This window comes from Amphibalanus amphitrite, unplaced genomic scaffold (genome assembly GCF_019059575.1).
Source record: "Amphibalanus amphitrite isolate SeventyFive unplaced genomic scaffold, NRLGWU_Aamphi_draft 001272F_arrow, whole genome shotgun sequence".
Classification (NCBI taxonomy): domain Eukaryota; kingdom Metazoa; phylum Arthropoda; class Thecostraca; order Balanomorpha; family Balanidae; genus Amphibalanus; species Amphibalanus amphitrite.
The window spans coordinates 40,369-58,493 of NW_024882765.1; the positions used below are offsets into that span (position 1 = coordinate 40,369).

The following is an 18,125-nucleotide window of genomic DNA, read 5'->3' on the forward strand; positions in this document are numbered from 1 at the left end:
GCTTATGGACTCGGTCACAGTCAGCATGTCTTAGTTATGGATTGGAACACCGTCCGTCATATTGTCTTGGATACCAGCCAGGACACCGTCAGTTTGTCTTGGTTATGGGCTCAGACTCAACAATCGTCGCTGACCAAATACAGTATAATATGATGAAGTCTGGTAATTACAAGCTGTAACGATTATGAAAAGCTACATCGGGTATCTACTATTTTTAATAATGAATCTAACCCGAACAAGAGACCTTTTCACCAGCGGCGTATTTAGAAAATCGCGAAGGGGGGGGGCCAAGGGTTTGGAGGGCGCCACCTCACCCAAGGAGGGCGCCATACGGTCGCGAGATAAAAAATCACTCAACGGGGGGGGGGGGGGGGGTTGGGAGGCGTTTTTTACCATGCCACCAGTTTTTTTTTGCGTAACCTCGTATAGGTCGTGCTGCATTGATTTTGCATCGTGTGTATTCTTTATACTCCAGGTCACAAAAGGTCAAGTGGTCTTGAAATGCTGCGCCGAAGGCGCGCGAAATTTTTGAAAACAACCTTTTCCTCCGCTTTTTAGGCACGCCTTTTATACGATCACTGTTCAAAGCTCCTCTCGCTCTTTTACCAAATTTGAAGGTATAAAAAATACCTAAGGTTTGGTCGGGCCGCTGCCACACAAACTGTATAGAAAGCTTGGCTCATGGGTGTCGATGTATAAAAGTTTATTGGCGGTGGCATATCTACGCACCAGATCACCGTATCGGATTGATACCGGAGCGCGAGATGCGTAAACATCATCCAAATTACCTCAGACCAGCCTTCATAGCCTTCTCACAGGTGCATACAGTGTACCCACATAACCAGTTTCAATCACCGAAACTTCAGATGCCTGCTGTTGCGGCCGAACCTGTTGACAATACTTAATCGTAATACATATAGATGCCATGATGCACGTAAAGTAGGATCAATCCGTTAAGACCAAAGACGTGTTTTATGCATCGTAGAGCGTAGATAGTTTTGGTAGGTATAGGTACTTCATTCATTGTGCTGAATGCACGTTCATTTGTGGCAGTTTTCACAGGCAAGACATCAACTATGTGCAATAGAACGACTAAGTTGAAGAACATGCCAAAGGAGTAAATAAATGATAGGAGGGCAGCGATCAACGGATGTTGCCAATAGGTAGAAGGGCTGCGATCCACAGGAGGGCGCTAATAGGTAGAAGAGCCCCGATCAACATCCCGAGTTTCGACAGTAGGGCACCGATAGGTAGGAAGTTGGCGAGCAGCAGGAGGGCGCCAATGGATAGAAGGGCAGCGATCAACAGGAGGGCACCAATAGGTAGGAGGGCCCCGATCAACAATCAACAGGAGGGCGCCACCAGGTAAGAGGGTGGCGAGGAACAGGAGAGCACCAATAGGAGGGTGGCGATCAACAAGAGGTCGCCAATAGGTGGGAGGGCGGTCATCAACTGCAAGTCGCCAATGAGCAGAAGGGTGACGATTAAAATGGGGGTGGCAATGGTGAGGAGGGCGCCTTTGCTCAAGAGGATGACACGAACAGGACGGCGTCTGTGCGGAGGGCGCTGGTCAACAGGAAGGTGCCAGTAGATAGGAGGGCGGTGATCAACAGGAGGGTGCCAGTGGTTAGGAGGGCGGCGATCAACACGAGGGCGCCAATAGGAGAAGGGCCCCGATTAGCATTCAACAGGAAGGACTAGGGAACCAATAGGTAGGAGGGCGGCACTGAACAAGAGGGTGCCAAAAGGGAGAAAGGCGGCCTTCAAAATTTCACATGAGGGCGCAATAGGTAGAAGAGCGCCAATAATTATGAGGACGCCGATCAGCAGAAGGGCGGCAATGTGTAGCAGGGTGGCGACCTACAGGAGGGCGCCTTCGGGTGAGAGGGCGCTTATTTACAGGACAGCGGCTTACATAGGCGACCACCGTTACGCTTAGAGAGCTACAGCCTACAAATGTGGTTGGAGGGCGCCCGAGGGAGCCCTCCAACCGTATTTGGAGGGCGTATTTGGAATGGGCGTCCTCCGAGGGCGCCCTCCATCCGTATTTTCCCTGTAAACACATTCGCGATTGGAGGGCGCCCTCCAGTCGCGATTGTTTTTCGATTCGATTATATCACAATTGCATTTGCGATTGGAGGGCGCCTTCGGCGCCCAAGGGGGGGCCATGGCCCAGTGGCCCCCCCCCCCTGCCTACGCCCCTGCTTTCCACAAAGCAATACAAATAACTTGTCATCGTGACCGTCCGTATATCAAAGTAAGAATTGAAGTCTTAAAGCAGGAGACATATGTCTGAAGAAAGGTCACACTATTCAAGCGTCTAATTACTGCAGAAAGATCTCCCAACGTCCCTGCGATTCTTTGTCACACATGTGCTGTGGCATCCAGGGACGGCCTCGAGCCAAACTATGCATGTCTTTTATCGTGCACATCCATATCAACTTCAGAGGCGCCATCCAGCTAATTTCAGCTCCCCGGCAACCGACTATAACTGTCCGCTGTAAATTGGAGTGGCATTCACGGCGCAGGGGACAGGCCAGCGACTTTCCTGCGCCGGCCGCCGGGACGACCCAACACGATACGCCGGGCTCTAACTAATTCACAGCGCGATGGCACGGCGCTGATTATAGCTCGCTCTCCGGACACGTACCGGCCCTTATTACAAGGGATTCACCCGCGTTACGGAAGATAAGCGCAAACGGTAGTACTTCCAGAGCCAGCAAATAAGGCCCGATATTGTTAGGGGATTTTCTGCCTGCGATGGCGGCCGTGCGTACAATAAATAGGTAGCTCCACTGCCCGCTAGTAAACGGTAACTGAGCCCACTCAGCCTACACCCTGCAACGGTTCCCGATCCTGATATGCTTCATCCTTCAACCGGTTAATGAGAACTCTCAGCCTCAACCCGTCGCCCTTTCCTAATATAAGTCTGTCCTTCTGTCACGTCTAAGAAACCCTCTCAACCTTCCTCCCAATCCGAACCCTCTCAGCCTCTCGTTCAGTCCAGCTCGGCTCCGCAGCTCTCTCAACCATCCTTATTATCCCGGCTACCGAGCCACCTCAGCCTGCCCCCCCCCCCCCATCCCGATTACAAAGCCCAATCCGGGGGCATCGCGCCGTTCTCGAGACCATACATTACGGCCGGCCAGTGTCCCAGCGTCCGGTCCTCCGGTTACGACCCGACCTCTGACGTCACCGCGCGCCCACGGCCGGCGCTGCCAGCCCGGGAACACGGTGTATTACTGTCCATGGGAACCGGCGAAAAATCAACGAAAAACTTTACATCTGCTGATGGAGACGGGATGTAGAAATGTAGATACCGGAGTAGGAGTAGTAGGACGATGTAGTTTGTCTTTGCAACAAGCTTTTTGGGTGAAAATAATACACTGAACGCGTTTGTTCTGGCGCACTCACATAGGCTGCTAGCATCCGCCTTTTCCCATCGGTTTCGGTCGTCCCACTGACGTCACGGGTGGATTGTCATTGAACCACTGACGTCAGCACTGTGTTCGGACTGTCGGTGACCAGCGCCGGTTACCGGGCGATCGGTCCATTCATCACCAGCTGGCCAAGGCTGCGGCCGCGGCGCCAGTGCCGCCACCGTCCGCCGGCCAGCGGCGTGGGCCGGGCGGCCAAAATCGACCGGGCGCCCCCTCCCCGCGCGCGGCGCGCTGCCCCACGACCGGTGAGCGGCCATCTGGTCCGGCTCCCACGGGAAGCGCCGGTCACGGACGCACCGACCGGCAGATGAACAGAGCTGACCGTACGGTCTGAGGCTCGCCCGAGGCTATGTCGGGAGGTCGCGGAGTTAATTTGGTACACGCTTCAATAGCTAGCCAAACGGAGCGAGAGAATCATCCACAGCATGACAGCGTGAGCGGCCATTCTTGAAGGAAAGAGGATTTTATTACTGAAATCGCATTTGTCAGAGCATTGCTAAAAATAGCATTCGCAGGAAATAAAGGAAATACCACAATTCCCTTAATGTGCCTGGATATCATTTGCATACCAGTGTATGCTTAACCCGCGCCCTGCTGGGGGTCCTGGATTTCCACGCCCTGCTGGGGGGGGGGGGGGTGTTTGAACACCCCCCCCCCTTGTAACTCGGCTCCTGGGCCACGTAGCGATACGCGGAAGGCGGCGTTCGAAAGAGCGTAAAAAATAATGACGAATTCACTTCGGTCAATTTTTTGGTCCGGTCAAAGGTCAGGTCACCAGAGGTCATTGAAGGCAAAATTTCGCCGATTTCCAGGTCGAATGTCGAAAATTTCCAAGAAGCCAACGCATAACTCGAGAACCAATAGAGCTACAGCGCCGCGGAAAAGCGCATTCGATAGCCCTATTAACGCCCTTTCTCAGTAATTCTCTCAGATTTGACCTAACGTCAACGGTTTTGCCTGCAGGGGGCAAAAACTGCAAAAATAGCCGATTTTTTCGAAAACAGTTTTTCTGCAATAACTTTTGACCCAAGCCTTGTACGAGCTTACTTTTACCGGCATCGTGTTCCTCTCGTCAAGACGCATCGAATGAACTATGACTTGACCTTGAAAGGTCAACTTGAAAATTTGACCTCAGGTCAAGGTCATGACCTGACCGGAAAGGGTCATGTTGCATATCAGTCGATCCGTATCGTCGAGCTGAACACATCTAAGGCGTTTTCATCGCTCTAGCATGCCTCTATCAAAAGTTATTTGCGAAAAACTGTTAGATACCATTCGTGACCTAAGATGACCTCAGGGCATAAACAAGGGTCACGGACACCATTTTCAAGTTCAGTGTGTCTAAACCACTTGTAATTCGGTGTTTGGGAGTGTTTATAATGTCTTTCATCCAAAAGAGGCGCATTTCAATTTTCTCCCATTGACTTATAATGGGGAGGTCGCAAAATTGACCTGACCTTAGGTCATCGATATCAAAATTCTGAGATATACATTTTGTACATGCTATTGCTCTTAGCAATCGCTGAAAGTTTCAAAGTGATCGGTCACTCGGTGTAGCTATGACAGACATTGAAAGTTTTTATGAGGTGAGGTCACTTCAAGTGACCTGGTGACCTGACCTTGAATGACCTTGGTCTGAAATTTTCACAACATGTGTAGAATTGATGTATGGTAAGGTGTACCAAAAACGGCGGCGCTCCGCGCCGCCGTTTTTGAGATATTCGCGAAAAACCACAAGGGGGGGTGTTCAAACACCCCCCCCCCAGCAGGGCGCGGGTTAAAATGGATGCATACTGTATCCGTGTATGCAATAATGCTTAAAATTGTATTCTAAATAATCGAGTTGATAAATTAAAAACGGCATGGTGTGACAAGACGGCAGGCCAGCTCCGGGAAAGAAGCACTAACCTAGGCGGCCAGGTGGGCCACTGTGGTCCCAATTTGGTGGGTCGTTGGACTAATTGATAAAAGTGGATCTGAAAGTACCGCATGCTCAGTAGGGAAACTCTGAGGCTCAACTCGCAAACATTCTAGTACGGCACAGATGGATGTCAATTTGGGTGTAAAATCACATGATAATCCTGTCAACCCAATATCATACCATCTAGAAATTAAGAAGCGATACAGGCCATCGATTAGGCCACCTGAGAAACGAGTTAGTAGCTCTTCTCCACTTCCAGCGCACACCAAACGCATACTCACCTAGCTCTTCACAGTAGAATCGATGTTTCCAGAAGTAGTAGAGCAGACCAATGATGAGCGACACGTAAAGAACAGCGACGAAGGCCTTCCACCGATGTGAAGACCGCTGACTGGGCGTCATCGCCGGGAACGCCTCGCGCTCGGCGGCCAGCGATACCACCATGTAGACGAAACACGAGAACAAAAATAACGAGAACGCCTTCTCGTGTACGGCTGTCGGAGAGACAGACGGGAGGGGAGCGTCAGCTACACGAGTTGGCTACACGGGGTGGCTACACGCCACACGGGGTGGCTACACGGGGTGGCTACACGGGGGTGGCTACACGGGGGTGGCTACACGGCAGAGGGGAGGGGAGCGTCAGCTACACGCGGTGGCTGGCTTCACGGTAGAGGGGAGGGGAGCGTCAGCTACACGCGGTGGCTACACGGGGGTGGCTACACGGTAGAGGGGAGGGGAGATTAAACTTAAAAGGACTATCCCACCTTAACATGGGGTTTGAGTTGAGATAGCCAAGTTTGCGGCGAGGTTCAGAAACCACTATCTATCTAGGTTGCAACCCCCGCGGCCTCTTGGTGTTGAAGAAATTCGTTCCCTTCATTTGAAAATGGGCCTTGTACAAGGCCCTATCTTCAACAATCATGGAGCGACCGTTAGTGTGACGTCACCTCGTTTAGTCATTCTGATTTAAATGGGTTTGTTCGTTGAAAAATCGCTTAAAACTTGGTCTGAACTTTGTTGTGGTGCCTACAGAGTAAAAAGAATCAGCTTTATGACAGTAATGTGGCCTGGGGAAGGAGGTAATTTTGGGCTGTGACGTCACATATTTGAAAGTTTGTGTTTGGAATATGGGAAGCCTAAGATGTTTAATGAAAAATAAATGCCAGAACCGTGTTCCTGGTCATCCAATCTATAAAGTCGGGCACAATTTAACTGGTTTTAACAACATTTTAGAAGGCGGGATAGTCCCTTTAATATAAATCATCACAATCGTAATTATTTCGCGTTATTGTGACAGTATGCATGCAAGCGAGGCACAATTCAAGCCCGAAATTAGCAAACCAGCTTGGGCAATTATGTGCGAGCTAATCTTAGGCGACTAATTGGTTGGTTGATTGTTTACGTCCGTTGTTAAAACGCCAAAATGAAGGTAATAAGCTGCTGAAATTCCATTATTTAATTTCGGAATCATGTTCACATTGATTAACACCCTCTCATTCGACTACTCGCTTCCTTTAAGCTAATTTTAACAATATTTTGCAGACGGTGAACTTAAATAAACTATACGCTTCGCATAATTCCATTCAATTACCATAATCACCTTGAATGTAAAACTTTCAGCAAACATGAATAATGTATAACAGAAATAAAGCAGATTCTCGTGTCAAATTTGCATGCAAAACGTTCCCATAAAGATTATATCCTCCCCAACGTGTTTCATTTCCCAAGAACACAGCTTCTTCACCAGTCCCAGTTGGCACCAACCCCGCCGACGGCACCAAGCGACACCTCCCTCCCTCCCCTCCTCTCCCATCCTCTATCCCCGTCGATCACTCACGGTAGTTCTCCTTGTTGGAGACATAGGTGCAGCAGGCCAGACTGGCCAGCTCGGTGACATTAGCCCAGAAGCCGGCGCGCACCAGCTGGTCGTAGCGCCGCCGGCGCTCGGCCGGCACCGCGCCCAGCAGGCGCGTGAAGTGGTTGTAGCAGACGGCCGCTATCAGACAGCGCGGCACCAGGTGGGCAGACATGCACAGCCGCCACAGGTAGCGCTCCGGAGAGACGCCCGTGATGGCGCTCACCGACGGAATGAAGTTGTACACCTGACGGAGGACGGAGGGAGATGAGGTTGTACATAACGGCAGTGACATATGCAACGACGCCAAGAGGGAAATATGCACACTTGCCAAGGCGAAGTAACTCCGAGGGACGGAAGGTGGTGCTGAATGATGGCAGACAGCATGTCAAAAGAGTGGTACAACGAGCACTACAAAAACATTCATCTGGATTTAATCCGTCCATATCCGTCTCATGGACTTGCATGCCGTGACACAAATCATTGTTTTAAAAGCAAATCACAGCATGAAAAATCGGTACTAGTCTTCCTTTCAAAAGTGATCAATACTGCGAAGTTATCTTGCCGCCCGTTATTCAAAGAAAAAGGCGTAAACGAATCACGACTGAATGCTCATAAAACCAGTGCACTCGCACTGACTGAGAGCCGAGAGCGAACTGGATCCTGGGGCCTCCCACAGCGCTGACATCCCCGAAAAGCCCAGCGACTATTTTCAGAGCCAATATTTATTCCAGCAGAGTGCACACACTGTGAGCAAACAATGGACGGCAGAAGACAGCCGATCCGCACGTGCTGCCAGCAGGACCCCTCCCCCAGCCCTCCCACCGCGGTGCCACCCGGATATTCGCTGTGCCACACGACCCCTCCCTCTCCTCGCCCACCTCTATGGTGCAACTCGGACCCCGTGGTACTATTTAGACCGTACCGGTACTCATTCGGAGTAAACGGTCGCTCAGAACCATGTGGTGCCATTTGGACCCCGTGTGGTGTCACTCAACTCCCGTGGTGCTGCTAATCTCCTAGTGCGGCGCCACCCGGAACAACAACACTAGTGGCATTTGACCTCTTACAGATACAGATACAGATAGTTTATCCGGATCCTCCATAAGATGGATTTTCTGGTACCCACGTCAGTTACATAATATGCAAAAGTACACCACAATGCTACAATAAAACAGTTAAAATAGATCATACCTATTACATCATAAAATGTCGACTCCGTACCCTACCAATGTATCACATGAAACTGAGTCACATGTGGCTATTCCAAGTGCTAGCTGCACGGTAGAAAAAGCCACGTCGGGCAAACGCTGTCCGGACCTTGGGCAGGTGAAGCTGACCACCCGCCGTCGCCCGGGTGCACCGGGCCGACACATCAGACCGGCGGACGACCCGCTCACGCAGCAGCTCCGACGCTGCCGGAGCAGTGATCAGGTGGCGCATGGCAGCAATATCACGCTCGACAATCAGTTCGTCAACACTGGACCACCCCAGTTCGCGACGTAAAGGCGTGACATGATCGCGACGGTTGAGACCAGCAACAATGCGAACACCAAAGTTTATGACTTTTTGGATGCGCCTTTTCTGGGATGAATTACAGTTGGCCCAGACGGTAATGCAATACTGTAGATGTGGGAAGACGAGAGCTTCTACTAGAAGCCGTTTCGTACATTTCGGCAGTTTCTGACGCGCTCTTGCTAAACCCACACAGTAGTAGACACAGTAGCAGCGACGAACGATAGACGAGACGTGGTCCTCCCATGACAAGTACGAGTCGATGACGACACCAAGCACCTTGACGGAATGAGATGGCGAAATCACATCATCACCGAAGTTGATCGACAGATCCATGTCTACGTTTTGACGTCTGGAGCTCAGTAATATAAACTCAGTTTTAGATGGGTTGATTTTAAGACGATTTTGAGTGAACCATTTTAGGGCCACGGAAAGAGATCGTTCAATGCGATTTTTCAAAGCCTGAATGTTCGAAGAATAATCTGAATCAAGGAACTGCGAGTCGTCAGCGTACATAACTAGCTTTCCAAATGGTATATGCTGGGGCAGGTCGTTTGTTAGCAGCAAAAATGTAGCTGTGGTGCCCTTATATCCCCGTAGTACCAATTTCATTCCTCCCACACCCAGGCGGTGTGCCCCTCCTCTCCGCCTCTCTTCAGCGGTGTCAATCGGACCCACCATAGCGTCACTCGGCACATCATGTCATATCGGACCAATCAACGATGTCATCCATAAATTAATAGTAATATCGCTCGTTAGGCCCTACACCACAAGTCAGGTTTCTTATCAATACAGTACAGCCGCAGGGGCGGCGAGTGGGACGGGCACCCTACCCTGGGCGCGGGACGGGCGTCCTTCCGTCCCCTTGGACGCCGTGCATAAACAATGCAACACTACCTAGCGAGCGACAGCATCGGCCACTCCTCGCGGCTCGAAGTCGGCATTCACATTTAATGAGCAATGAGTCGCGTCCAAATGCTCCTGTCCAGGTTTAGACAGTCAATTTGTCGAAATGCCACAAATGAATAGAGCATTCTTCCGGCAGGTGACCGCGCGCTGGGCGAAATGTAGCGGGGCTCTATAATTGACTTTGACCTATTGGAAGTGAACGTTATTCGTAGGGAGGCGTAATTACAAAACACGGCTGGACGTCTCAATATTGCTCCATTTTGAATTATGGATCGATCCACAAATGTGACTGGCAAGACAAGCATACCAGTCCAGTACTTGGGCATAAACTGCCATAACCCCGTGGACTACCTCTCCTCCCTTTCCCCAGGCTAGTGTCTCTTGGACTTCCAAAGTGTCACTTTGATCCCTTGCCATCCTAGTTGGTTCCTCATGTTCCTTGACATGTCATGTTTCATGACATGTCAAGGAACATGACACCTCATGTTTCATGCACCATATTTTCTACCACCACCCAATGCACCAACCCTAAGACTGCCCCTGCGGACTGATAAGCGAATATAACGCCGTCTACCCGGCGTACATATCCCTCCCTACCCCACAAACCCCCACCAACGCCTCCCTCCCCGTCCAGCCCCATGGCCTTACCGGGCACCAGGTATGGTTGATGTCCTCATGGTGTATGTGCGCCGAGACGAAACAGGCGATCATGGCCCCCATGGGGATTGTGAGGACGACCGTGCTGAGCCGGCGGATACTCAGCCGCAGGCTCACCTGCTCCAGCGACGCCTTGTCCATCGCTGGAACGATACAGAACACAAAAGTAAGACGGGCTCCAGAGTCAAGTGAGACATTGTCAATCGCTGGAACGATACGGAACACAGGGGGAGATGGGAAAGACGTCTTGTCCATCACTGGAACGATAGATACAGAACACAGGGGTGAGATAGGCTCCAAACGACACCTTGTCCATCGGTGGACACTGCTGGAAGACGGAGAGGATGAGATAGGCTGGAACGGACACCTTGTCCATCGCTGGACACTGCTGAAACAATACCGAACACGGAGTGAAATAACATCTCGAGTCCAGTTAGGCCTTGTCCATCGCTGGATACTGGTGGAGCGACACAGAACGAGGAGAGATGCGATATAGACTGGGCAGGTGCTTTGTCTAACATTGGGTGTCACTGGAATGATACAGAACGCAGAGGGGGGAGATGGACTGCGCCGGCGCCTTGTATAAAGCCGCGCGCTGCTGGAATAATGCAGAACATAGGGAGCGACGCCTTGTTTATCACCGCTAATACACCAAGGGAAGCGTTAGGTGGACTGGAGCGCAGGGTGTGACTCCACATACGGAGGCCAGTTGCGAGCAAGTATTGCATGGAGTTACAGCTACCTGTACCTCTATCAACCGCGTGTCGTGTTCGTTATGTAACACTTTCCTTCAGGCGACTTAAAAATGTCAAGATGCATGCATGCATACTCGTTCCAACTTTTGCTATAAGCCAACAGTGCGAACAAATGGAACCACCAACTACTGAGAACTCAACAACGCCGGGAGTTTTCTTCAGTTAACTGGGCTACTACACTGAAACTTTCGCTTAGCCACACGGCGCTACTTTTATTAGGCCAACTGCACCATGTATGGGTCGTGGTACCGATCGTCAGAGCTGGCGCGGACTTACTCTATTCGGCACTGGAAAAGGTATAAAATCATGCTATCCAATGGCCCTGATGCATTTACCGAGACATGGCCTCGTGTGTCATACACATATTCGCAAGGCAATCAATCACCTATCCACATTTGGTCCCCGTGGATACTGTCCTCACTATACATTCTGTGCTATGTGTGTATACAAAAGAAATGCACCACCAAGGTCGAGCCGGAATAGGACACATATACCGGCTCAGTAGGCGCCACTCCATGAAAATGGGGGCCTGCAGGTATGCAAGGACTGCAGCCGCTTGGCGTGCCATTAGTACAGGGTCGCTTGGCGTGCCATTACGGCGGACGGTCGATCCATAGGGCACACTATCGCTGGGTGCCTGGTCACATGACCTTTGACCTTACACTCAGACCTCTGGACCTTCTGATCTTTGACCCCTCTCTGTGACCTCTGTTCACACGTGTGACCGTGTCAGGCGCATATCATAAAAACAGCAAACAGTTGTAAAATTTATTCGCATACAGTGAGGAACTTCATATAAAAACATCCCCAGTACCTACTTGTCACATTGAAAGGATGACAGTCTTGTTCAGAAGGGCAGACACTGTAGACACCGTGTCAAAAGGCGGATTCCCATCTCTCTGCTACGTCAAAGCCGTTCTAAGAATGGCGAGGATGTATCGACGTTACAAGTGGGTGACGTTGGCCAAAGAATAGTCAGCGGAGCAGCGAGTAGCGGCGTCTCATCCAGCTCAGCTCTCAATACGAGGAAACATAAAATAGAGCCATACAACTTGCAGAACTTCCAACACTGCCTTTTAACGACAGACAGGCCGTAAAATATGGATGAAAATAGAAACAACTGATTAGCAGTCCTTTTCCGACGAGTCGTTCTACTAAGTAAAGGATGCCCACAACTTTTCCAGGGCACGCCACAAAAGCAGCGCCAACTAATGACCCGGGAGGTCGCTCGGAACACCTGGGAAGGCCGCTACGGGGAGGAGAGCTAGGGAAAACGTTCTAAACAGCATCGATTGTATCGGCTCGCCCGGCCGTGGTGCTACCCAGGAGAGGAGTTCCACCGGCGAGCGGGTACCCATCGACGAGCATCGCGGGCGCCCGTCGAACATTATGGGCGCCCGCCGAACATTATGGGCGCCCGCCGAACATTATGGGCGCCCGGCGAACATTATGGGCGCCCGTCGAACATTATGGGCGCCCGTCGAACATTATGGGTGCCCGCCGAACATTATGGGCGCCCGCCGAACATTATGGGCGCCCGCCGAACATTATGGGTGCCCGACAAGCCACCGTAATCGACAGCGTTTGGACGTCCAAGGAGCAGCACTACCGACAAAGCGCAAACTAATGAAAGCACTTAGTCATTCAGACCCCTGTCCCGATAACTATGCAGTATGTCAGCAGCAGGCAGCCTCTTAGCCAGCGAGTGTTCGTCATTCCAACGGTGTCGCCTTGCCATCCACCTGCTACCTGACGGCAGTCGGCAGAAAATAGAGCACCGTCGGCATAGTCACAATAGGAAACAGCTAAGAACAACGCCACAGCCGCTCATACACCAGGCTTCTGAAGCTCGCGAGAATTGACTGCATCCAGGAGCTCGTCGTGGGGAACATCTACAAACAATGCCAACGGCGCAAGATTGGGTTTCTAAAGCTCGGGGGTCGGCCAGATCCGGGAGCTGTCTAATAAATGGCTGGGTCTCGTAAATAATGAGTGAGCGGCTACTGTGCAGGTGACGCTTGACGCGCGGACGGCCGGAGCGGCTGTGCGGCGGTGGATGTATCACCTGACGTGACCGAGCCGCTCACGCCCACATGGCAGGCAGGGCGCACGCCAATGAATGAGTACACCGCCGGCCAATCGGCGCCGTGGTCGCTGGTAGTGTGTACGGCAAATCAATGGCCCCACCGCCCGGTAATGACCGTATCTGGTATTGATCACACCGCAGGGCACAGTGGCCCAGGGCGAGGGACCAGGGGTACCGTGGCCAGGGGTGCAGGCCATGGGTACAGTGGCCAGGGGCGAGGGGCGCAGGACCGTCGGGACCATGGGCACAGTGGCCGAGGGTGCGGACCATGGGTACAAGACCTTACCCTGCAGACCACCAGCACACATTGACCGGAGGTCTGTCGGACACCAGCACACAGCGGCCATGGGGGTGTGGGCCAGGGACACATTGGACAAGGGGTTCGATACATATACACGGGCCCAAGCGGGTGCCGCTGGAGAGGTCTACGCTGAGGTTCGATGGAGCGAAAAGGCCAGTAAACACAGAACCAGGGCTGCGGAGTCGGAGTCGGAGTCGGAGTCGGAGTCGGTCGGAGTCGACAGTTGTGACCGGAGTCGGAGTCGGAGTCGATTTTAGAAACCCGAGCCGGAGTCGGAGTCGGAGTCGCCGAAAATCTGTCGACTCCGCAGCCCTGCTAGGTCTGCGGAGTCGGAGTCGGGAGTTGGAGTCGGTCGGAGTCGACAATTCTGCCCGGAGTTGGAGTCGGAGTCGGAGCTGGTTTTTGAAAGCCGGAGTCGGAGTCGGAGTCGGAGTCGCCGAAAATCCATCGACTCCGCAGCCCTGCACAGAACAGCCACGTCACTGGACGCACCAGCTGCAGTTGAGTAGCAGAAGTAAGTGGACAACGCCGGCCGGACCGGGGCCAATCGGTGCGATGAGGGTTGCACATATTGGACCCAGCAGGCCTCTTTATGTCGAGCTTTCCTACTCGAAATGTGTTCATTATGCTCCTGCGCCGAGTGAAGTGAACAGAGGTTCCTGTGCAGAGTGCTGCCCCGCCCTCCCCCGAGGGACAGGAACAAATTGCACGAAGTGACGACCGGCGAGCCTGGCTACAACGTCGATTTACTGTTACCATGGAACATCTGTCCAGTCCCAGATCACTAATTTAAATGCACAAAACACTTAAGTTAGTCACACAGAAAATGGTCTGCGAAAGGAAGCGGACGTTTCACAACCTTTCAATGCCTTTAAGTTAAACCTTTCTCTTTTATCAGCCCCGGCTGCCTGCGAAAGTTAAGGTTGAGCCGTAGAACTAGACAATGGTAGACCAACGGTACATGAGAGACTTGGCGACCGTATACCGTTTCACGGTGCTCACTGCAGCCTGTTCAACATGTATTCCGATGAGACCTCTCGCTCGCAAACACGTCTGTCTTTCTGCTAACATCCGGTCTCGGTATGCATACTAAGGGTGAGGACAGGTCACCTGTGCCGTAAGGGACACGGATACATAATACACCTATGGAAGATGCCTGGGATTTCAAACTGTTTTAGAAAAGAATAAATATTTGCAAACATGACTGCATGTAGGAGGGGAAATACCTTCACTCTGCGACTTAACCCTCGCCCGTATTGGTGTTTTGCCAGCCTCGAACGTATAAGGGGGGGGGGGGTCCGTTGGACCCCCCCCCCCATGCCGTTTCGATCCTGATTGAGCTAGAGCTTCGCAGAAAAAAAACGAGCGTGTTGCCCGTGACGAAAGGAAGCCGATGATACCCAATTTTAAGGTCCTAGGTCATTGGTTGACCTTCAAGATCAGTTCAATGACCCAAAAGTCGCGAAAATCGGGACCGGTTAGACCTGTTAGAACGTCGTTAAGTGTGGCTATTGTGAGTTTTTTTTCGGGGTGCTGATCACGAATATCGTGTTAGTTTCGATCAAAGATGATGTCTATTTACATGTATGCCAGTCAGGTCAAGTCGGGTCAGGTCAGGTCAGGTCAACCAGTTTCGTAGTTGTAGTACGTGTCAACCGCCTCTGACAGCTTCGTAACGTGTTACGAAGGCACCAAAACTACTTCGTAAATGTTCAAATGGTTGCTAAATTCGAATTCGGCTCCAAAAACTAGACTAGAAACATGTAAAACTCGAAAGGGTGAATCGAGGTCATCAAGGGTCAATGACCTGACCTGGCCTTCAGGTGACCTTGACATCCACCCTAATGCATGGGAGCAGTATCGTATCACATGCTCACAAGTTTGAACGCTTGCAACCACGAAAAGACTGCAAACGCGCGGCTAATGCGAGCCGACATACGCCGAATCGCGATTCCGGCCAAACATGGTCTCGAATAGTAGGTCACAGGTGAAAAGTCATTTGGGTCAGGGTCATGAAATTTTCAAGATAGGTGTACAATTAATTGACGCGAGGATACTGAAAGTTTCGTTGCCATCAGCCGCTTTTTACGCGAGTTATTCGCGAAAAAAAAAAACGAGGGGAAGTCGTTCGAACCCTCCCCCAACCCATACGGGTGAGGGTTTAATATCTCATGTCAATATTTTCAAACGTTAGTATCAGTTGCAACCCCAAAGCAATCTACAAAACGCTTTGACCAGCTCGTATTGAGAAGGTGGCCGTGTCTTCTTGGTGATCAGACCTTATCACCAAAACAGCGCCGAGTCTTCTTGTGCCCTGGACCGCGTCGAACGCAACGCCGGTCGCTCTCCGTTAACGGCGCGGCTCCTATCGTCCAGCGCGGCACAGTTGGACCACTCCTCACAGAATCGACGAACCCCCCATCAGTCGACGGCCCCCACTCCTCCCCATCGGCTGCCACCAGAGACACCTGACCTGGCACCGACGACCGTCGGCGGACCGTCCCTCCGGCGCGCTGGTGTAAACACGACTGCCGCGGCCGACCGACACGGACCGACGGCCGACGGAGCGCCGACGGGGGTCGACCGAGACCCGCCCACCGACGGAGCGGGGCGGCGGCCGGACGGGGCGCGACGGAAGCGGAGCAACAACGGAGGTAGAGAATCGAGGGAGACAGAGGACGACAAAGGCAGAGGGTTCGGAGACAGAGGGCCAACGGAGGCAGATCACCAACGGAAGCGTATGAACATCGGGAGCAGAGGACAAGAGGATAGAAGGGACAGAGGACCGGACCCACGGGGATAGGACCCGGGGATACGGAACCAACAGAGGCAGAGAACTGGGGGCAGATGATCGGGGATAGAGGATCCACTGGAAAGAGTACCAACGGAGGCAGAGAATCGGAGTGGGCAGAGGACCGGATTGAGGCAGAGGACTGGTGCCGGATGTACTAATGTTCAGGCTCCGACCATCCCGCAGAAAAAAGAGGATTGGGAATGGGAGTGGCGAGAGACAGGGGAAATGGATTAACGGAGAAAATGGGAATTGTTGGTAAGACGCGTGGTGGTCTATGTTCTAGACTAAAACTTATCTATTTTAGTGGAGCTTTCGCCCTTAGTTAGTGCCGCAAATGATCTAACTAATCCTATCTCCACTTCCATACCTTATTTGTAGGTAAGCTGTGATGCTGTATCTTTTTCCGAATCTGGGCCTTGCGTGGCGGCATAGGTGTACGACGTCCCAGTGATCATGACATTTGAGGTCATCGGAGTCTTTCACCAATAACTTCCGCTCAAATTGAGTGGTCGAGTCGGGATAAGGCAACGATAAATCCAGAACGACATTCCGAGCCAAATGATGGCCATTATACAGCACGAGCTCCTGACCTCTTGCTTGGATATGATCCTGACCAGACGTCAACACCCTGATTTGACCTTTCGCAAGCAAAAAGTCTGTGGGGCCTCAGCCTGCTGGTGCTTCGGGCAGTGCGGCTTCTCCGGATGGTGTACCTGGTGCTGCAAACCCATCCCAGCAGGCCGTCACCCTCTCGTCTGCGCAGTCCCTGCGGGCCCTTGACTCCGAGACTACTGTCGATGGGGCAGAGGGTGACTCTACCTAGTCAACATGTCCTGTCCTCTGGTATTGAACTTTGGTCTATTGTGTAATACCTATTCCATGTACCTTCCCCCTTCTGAATTGGTTTACTGCTAGTTTTTTTTCCTCTGTACCTTTGTACTGTTTCTGTTACCCTTTATATATTTGTTTCAATTGTTTGGTTGCCTGTTTCTATCTTATACCCTTACTCTCCATTTTTTTTTAACTGACTTGATACTTCTTATTTTGTAACTGTACCTACACTTGCTTCGTTACCCTAGAGTTTACAGTAGGTCTCAACCATCCCATCCTATGGAACTTACCATGTAATACTTGAAAATGGTTCACCAAAACTTGTACCTGATGATTCCCCTATCCTAGCCAGCATCCCGTCCACTGTGCCTCATCTCCAATCTGTTTCGTCCAGGTGTTTGACCCTTCTTCCATCTTCCTTGCCCCGATTCCTTGACAAGTCCGATTTTTCACTTGTCCATATTAATGCTCGTTCACTTCACCAAAATTTTGATTCAATCGTTTCTTTTGTTACTAAGGAAAATGTTACAGCGGATTTTCTTATGTTATCTGAGACTTGGCTGAAACCTGACATAGCTGACTGTTATCAGATTGACGGATATGATATGCTCCACTCTATACCGTCTGGCAGCGTTACAGGCAAGGGCTGTGCTATTTACATTAAAAAGGATTTATCCCCTTTCTGTACTGTAATTGAGGAGCTATCAGCCTGTCAAGCTGAATTCCAGTGCATTAGTATTCTGGTAGCTGTTCCTGCTAGTGCCTCATTTATTGTGTCTACTCTCTACAGATCACCCTCTTTCCCACTGTCTCTCTTGATGCCTTTTCTTGAGGATAGCCTTGATAGAATATCTCAGCTCAATAAGCCATGCTTTTGGGCCGGTGACTTCAATGTTAATTTATTCAAGTATAATGACTCTCATGATGCTAAACACTTCCTCGATTGCTTGAATTCCTACGGCTTTTTTCCCACTATTACCGTACCCACTAGGATATCTAACACCCCACCCTTCACTGCAACTCTAATTGATAACATTTTCACGAATGTCATTGAAACAATC

General features: G+C 51.3%; 1 protein-coding gene across 1 annotated transcript in view; it reads right to left on the bottom strand.

Moving 5' to 3' along the window:
• Positions 1-18,125, bottom strand: part of LOC122371724 (post-GPI attachment to proteins factor 2-like) — a 29,822-nt gene that overhangs the window by 3,668 nt on the left and 8,029 nt on the right. The window contains exons 3-5 of the mRNA XM_043348328.1: positions 10,289-10,440; positions 7,199-7,463; positions 5,643-5,855 (exon numbers count right to left, since the gene is read on the bottom strand). Coding sequence (XP_043204263.1) covers positions 5,643-5,855; positions 7,199-7,463; positions 10,289-10,438 — 628 coding nt within the window. The 5' untranslated portion in view covers positions 10,439-10,440. The remainder of the gene's footprint in view (positions 1-5,642; positions 5,856-7,198; positions 7,464-10,288; positions 10,441-18,125) is intronic.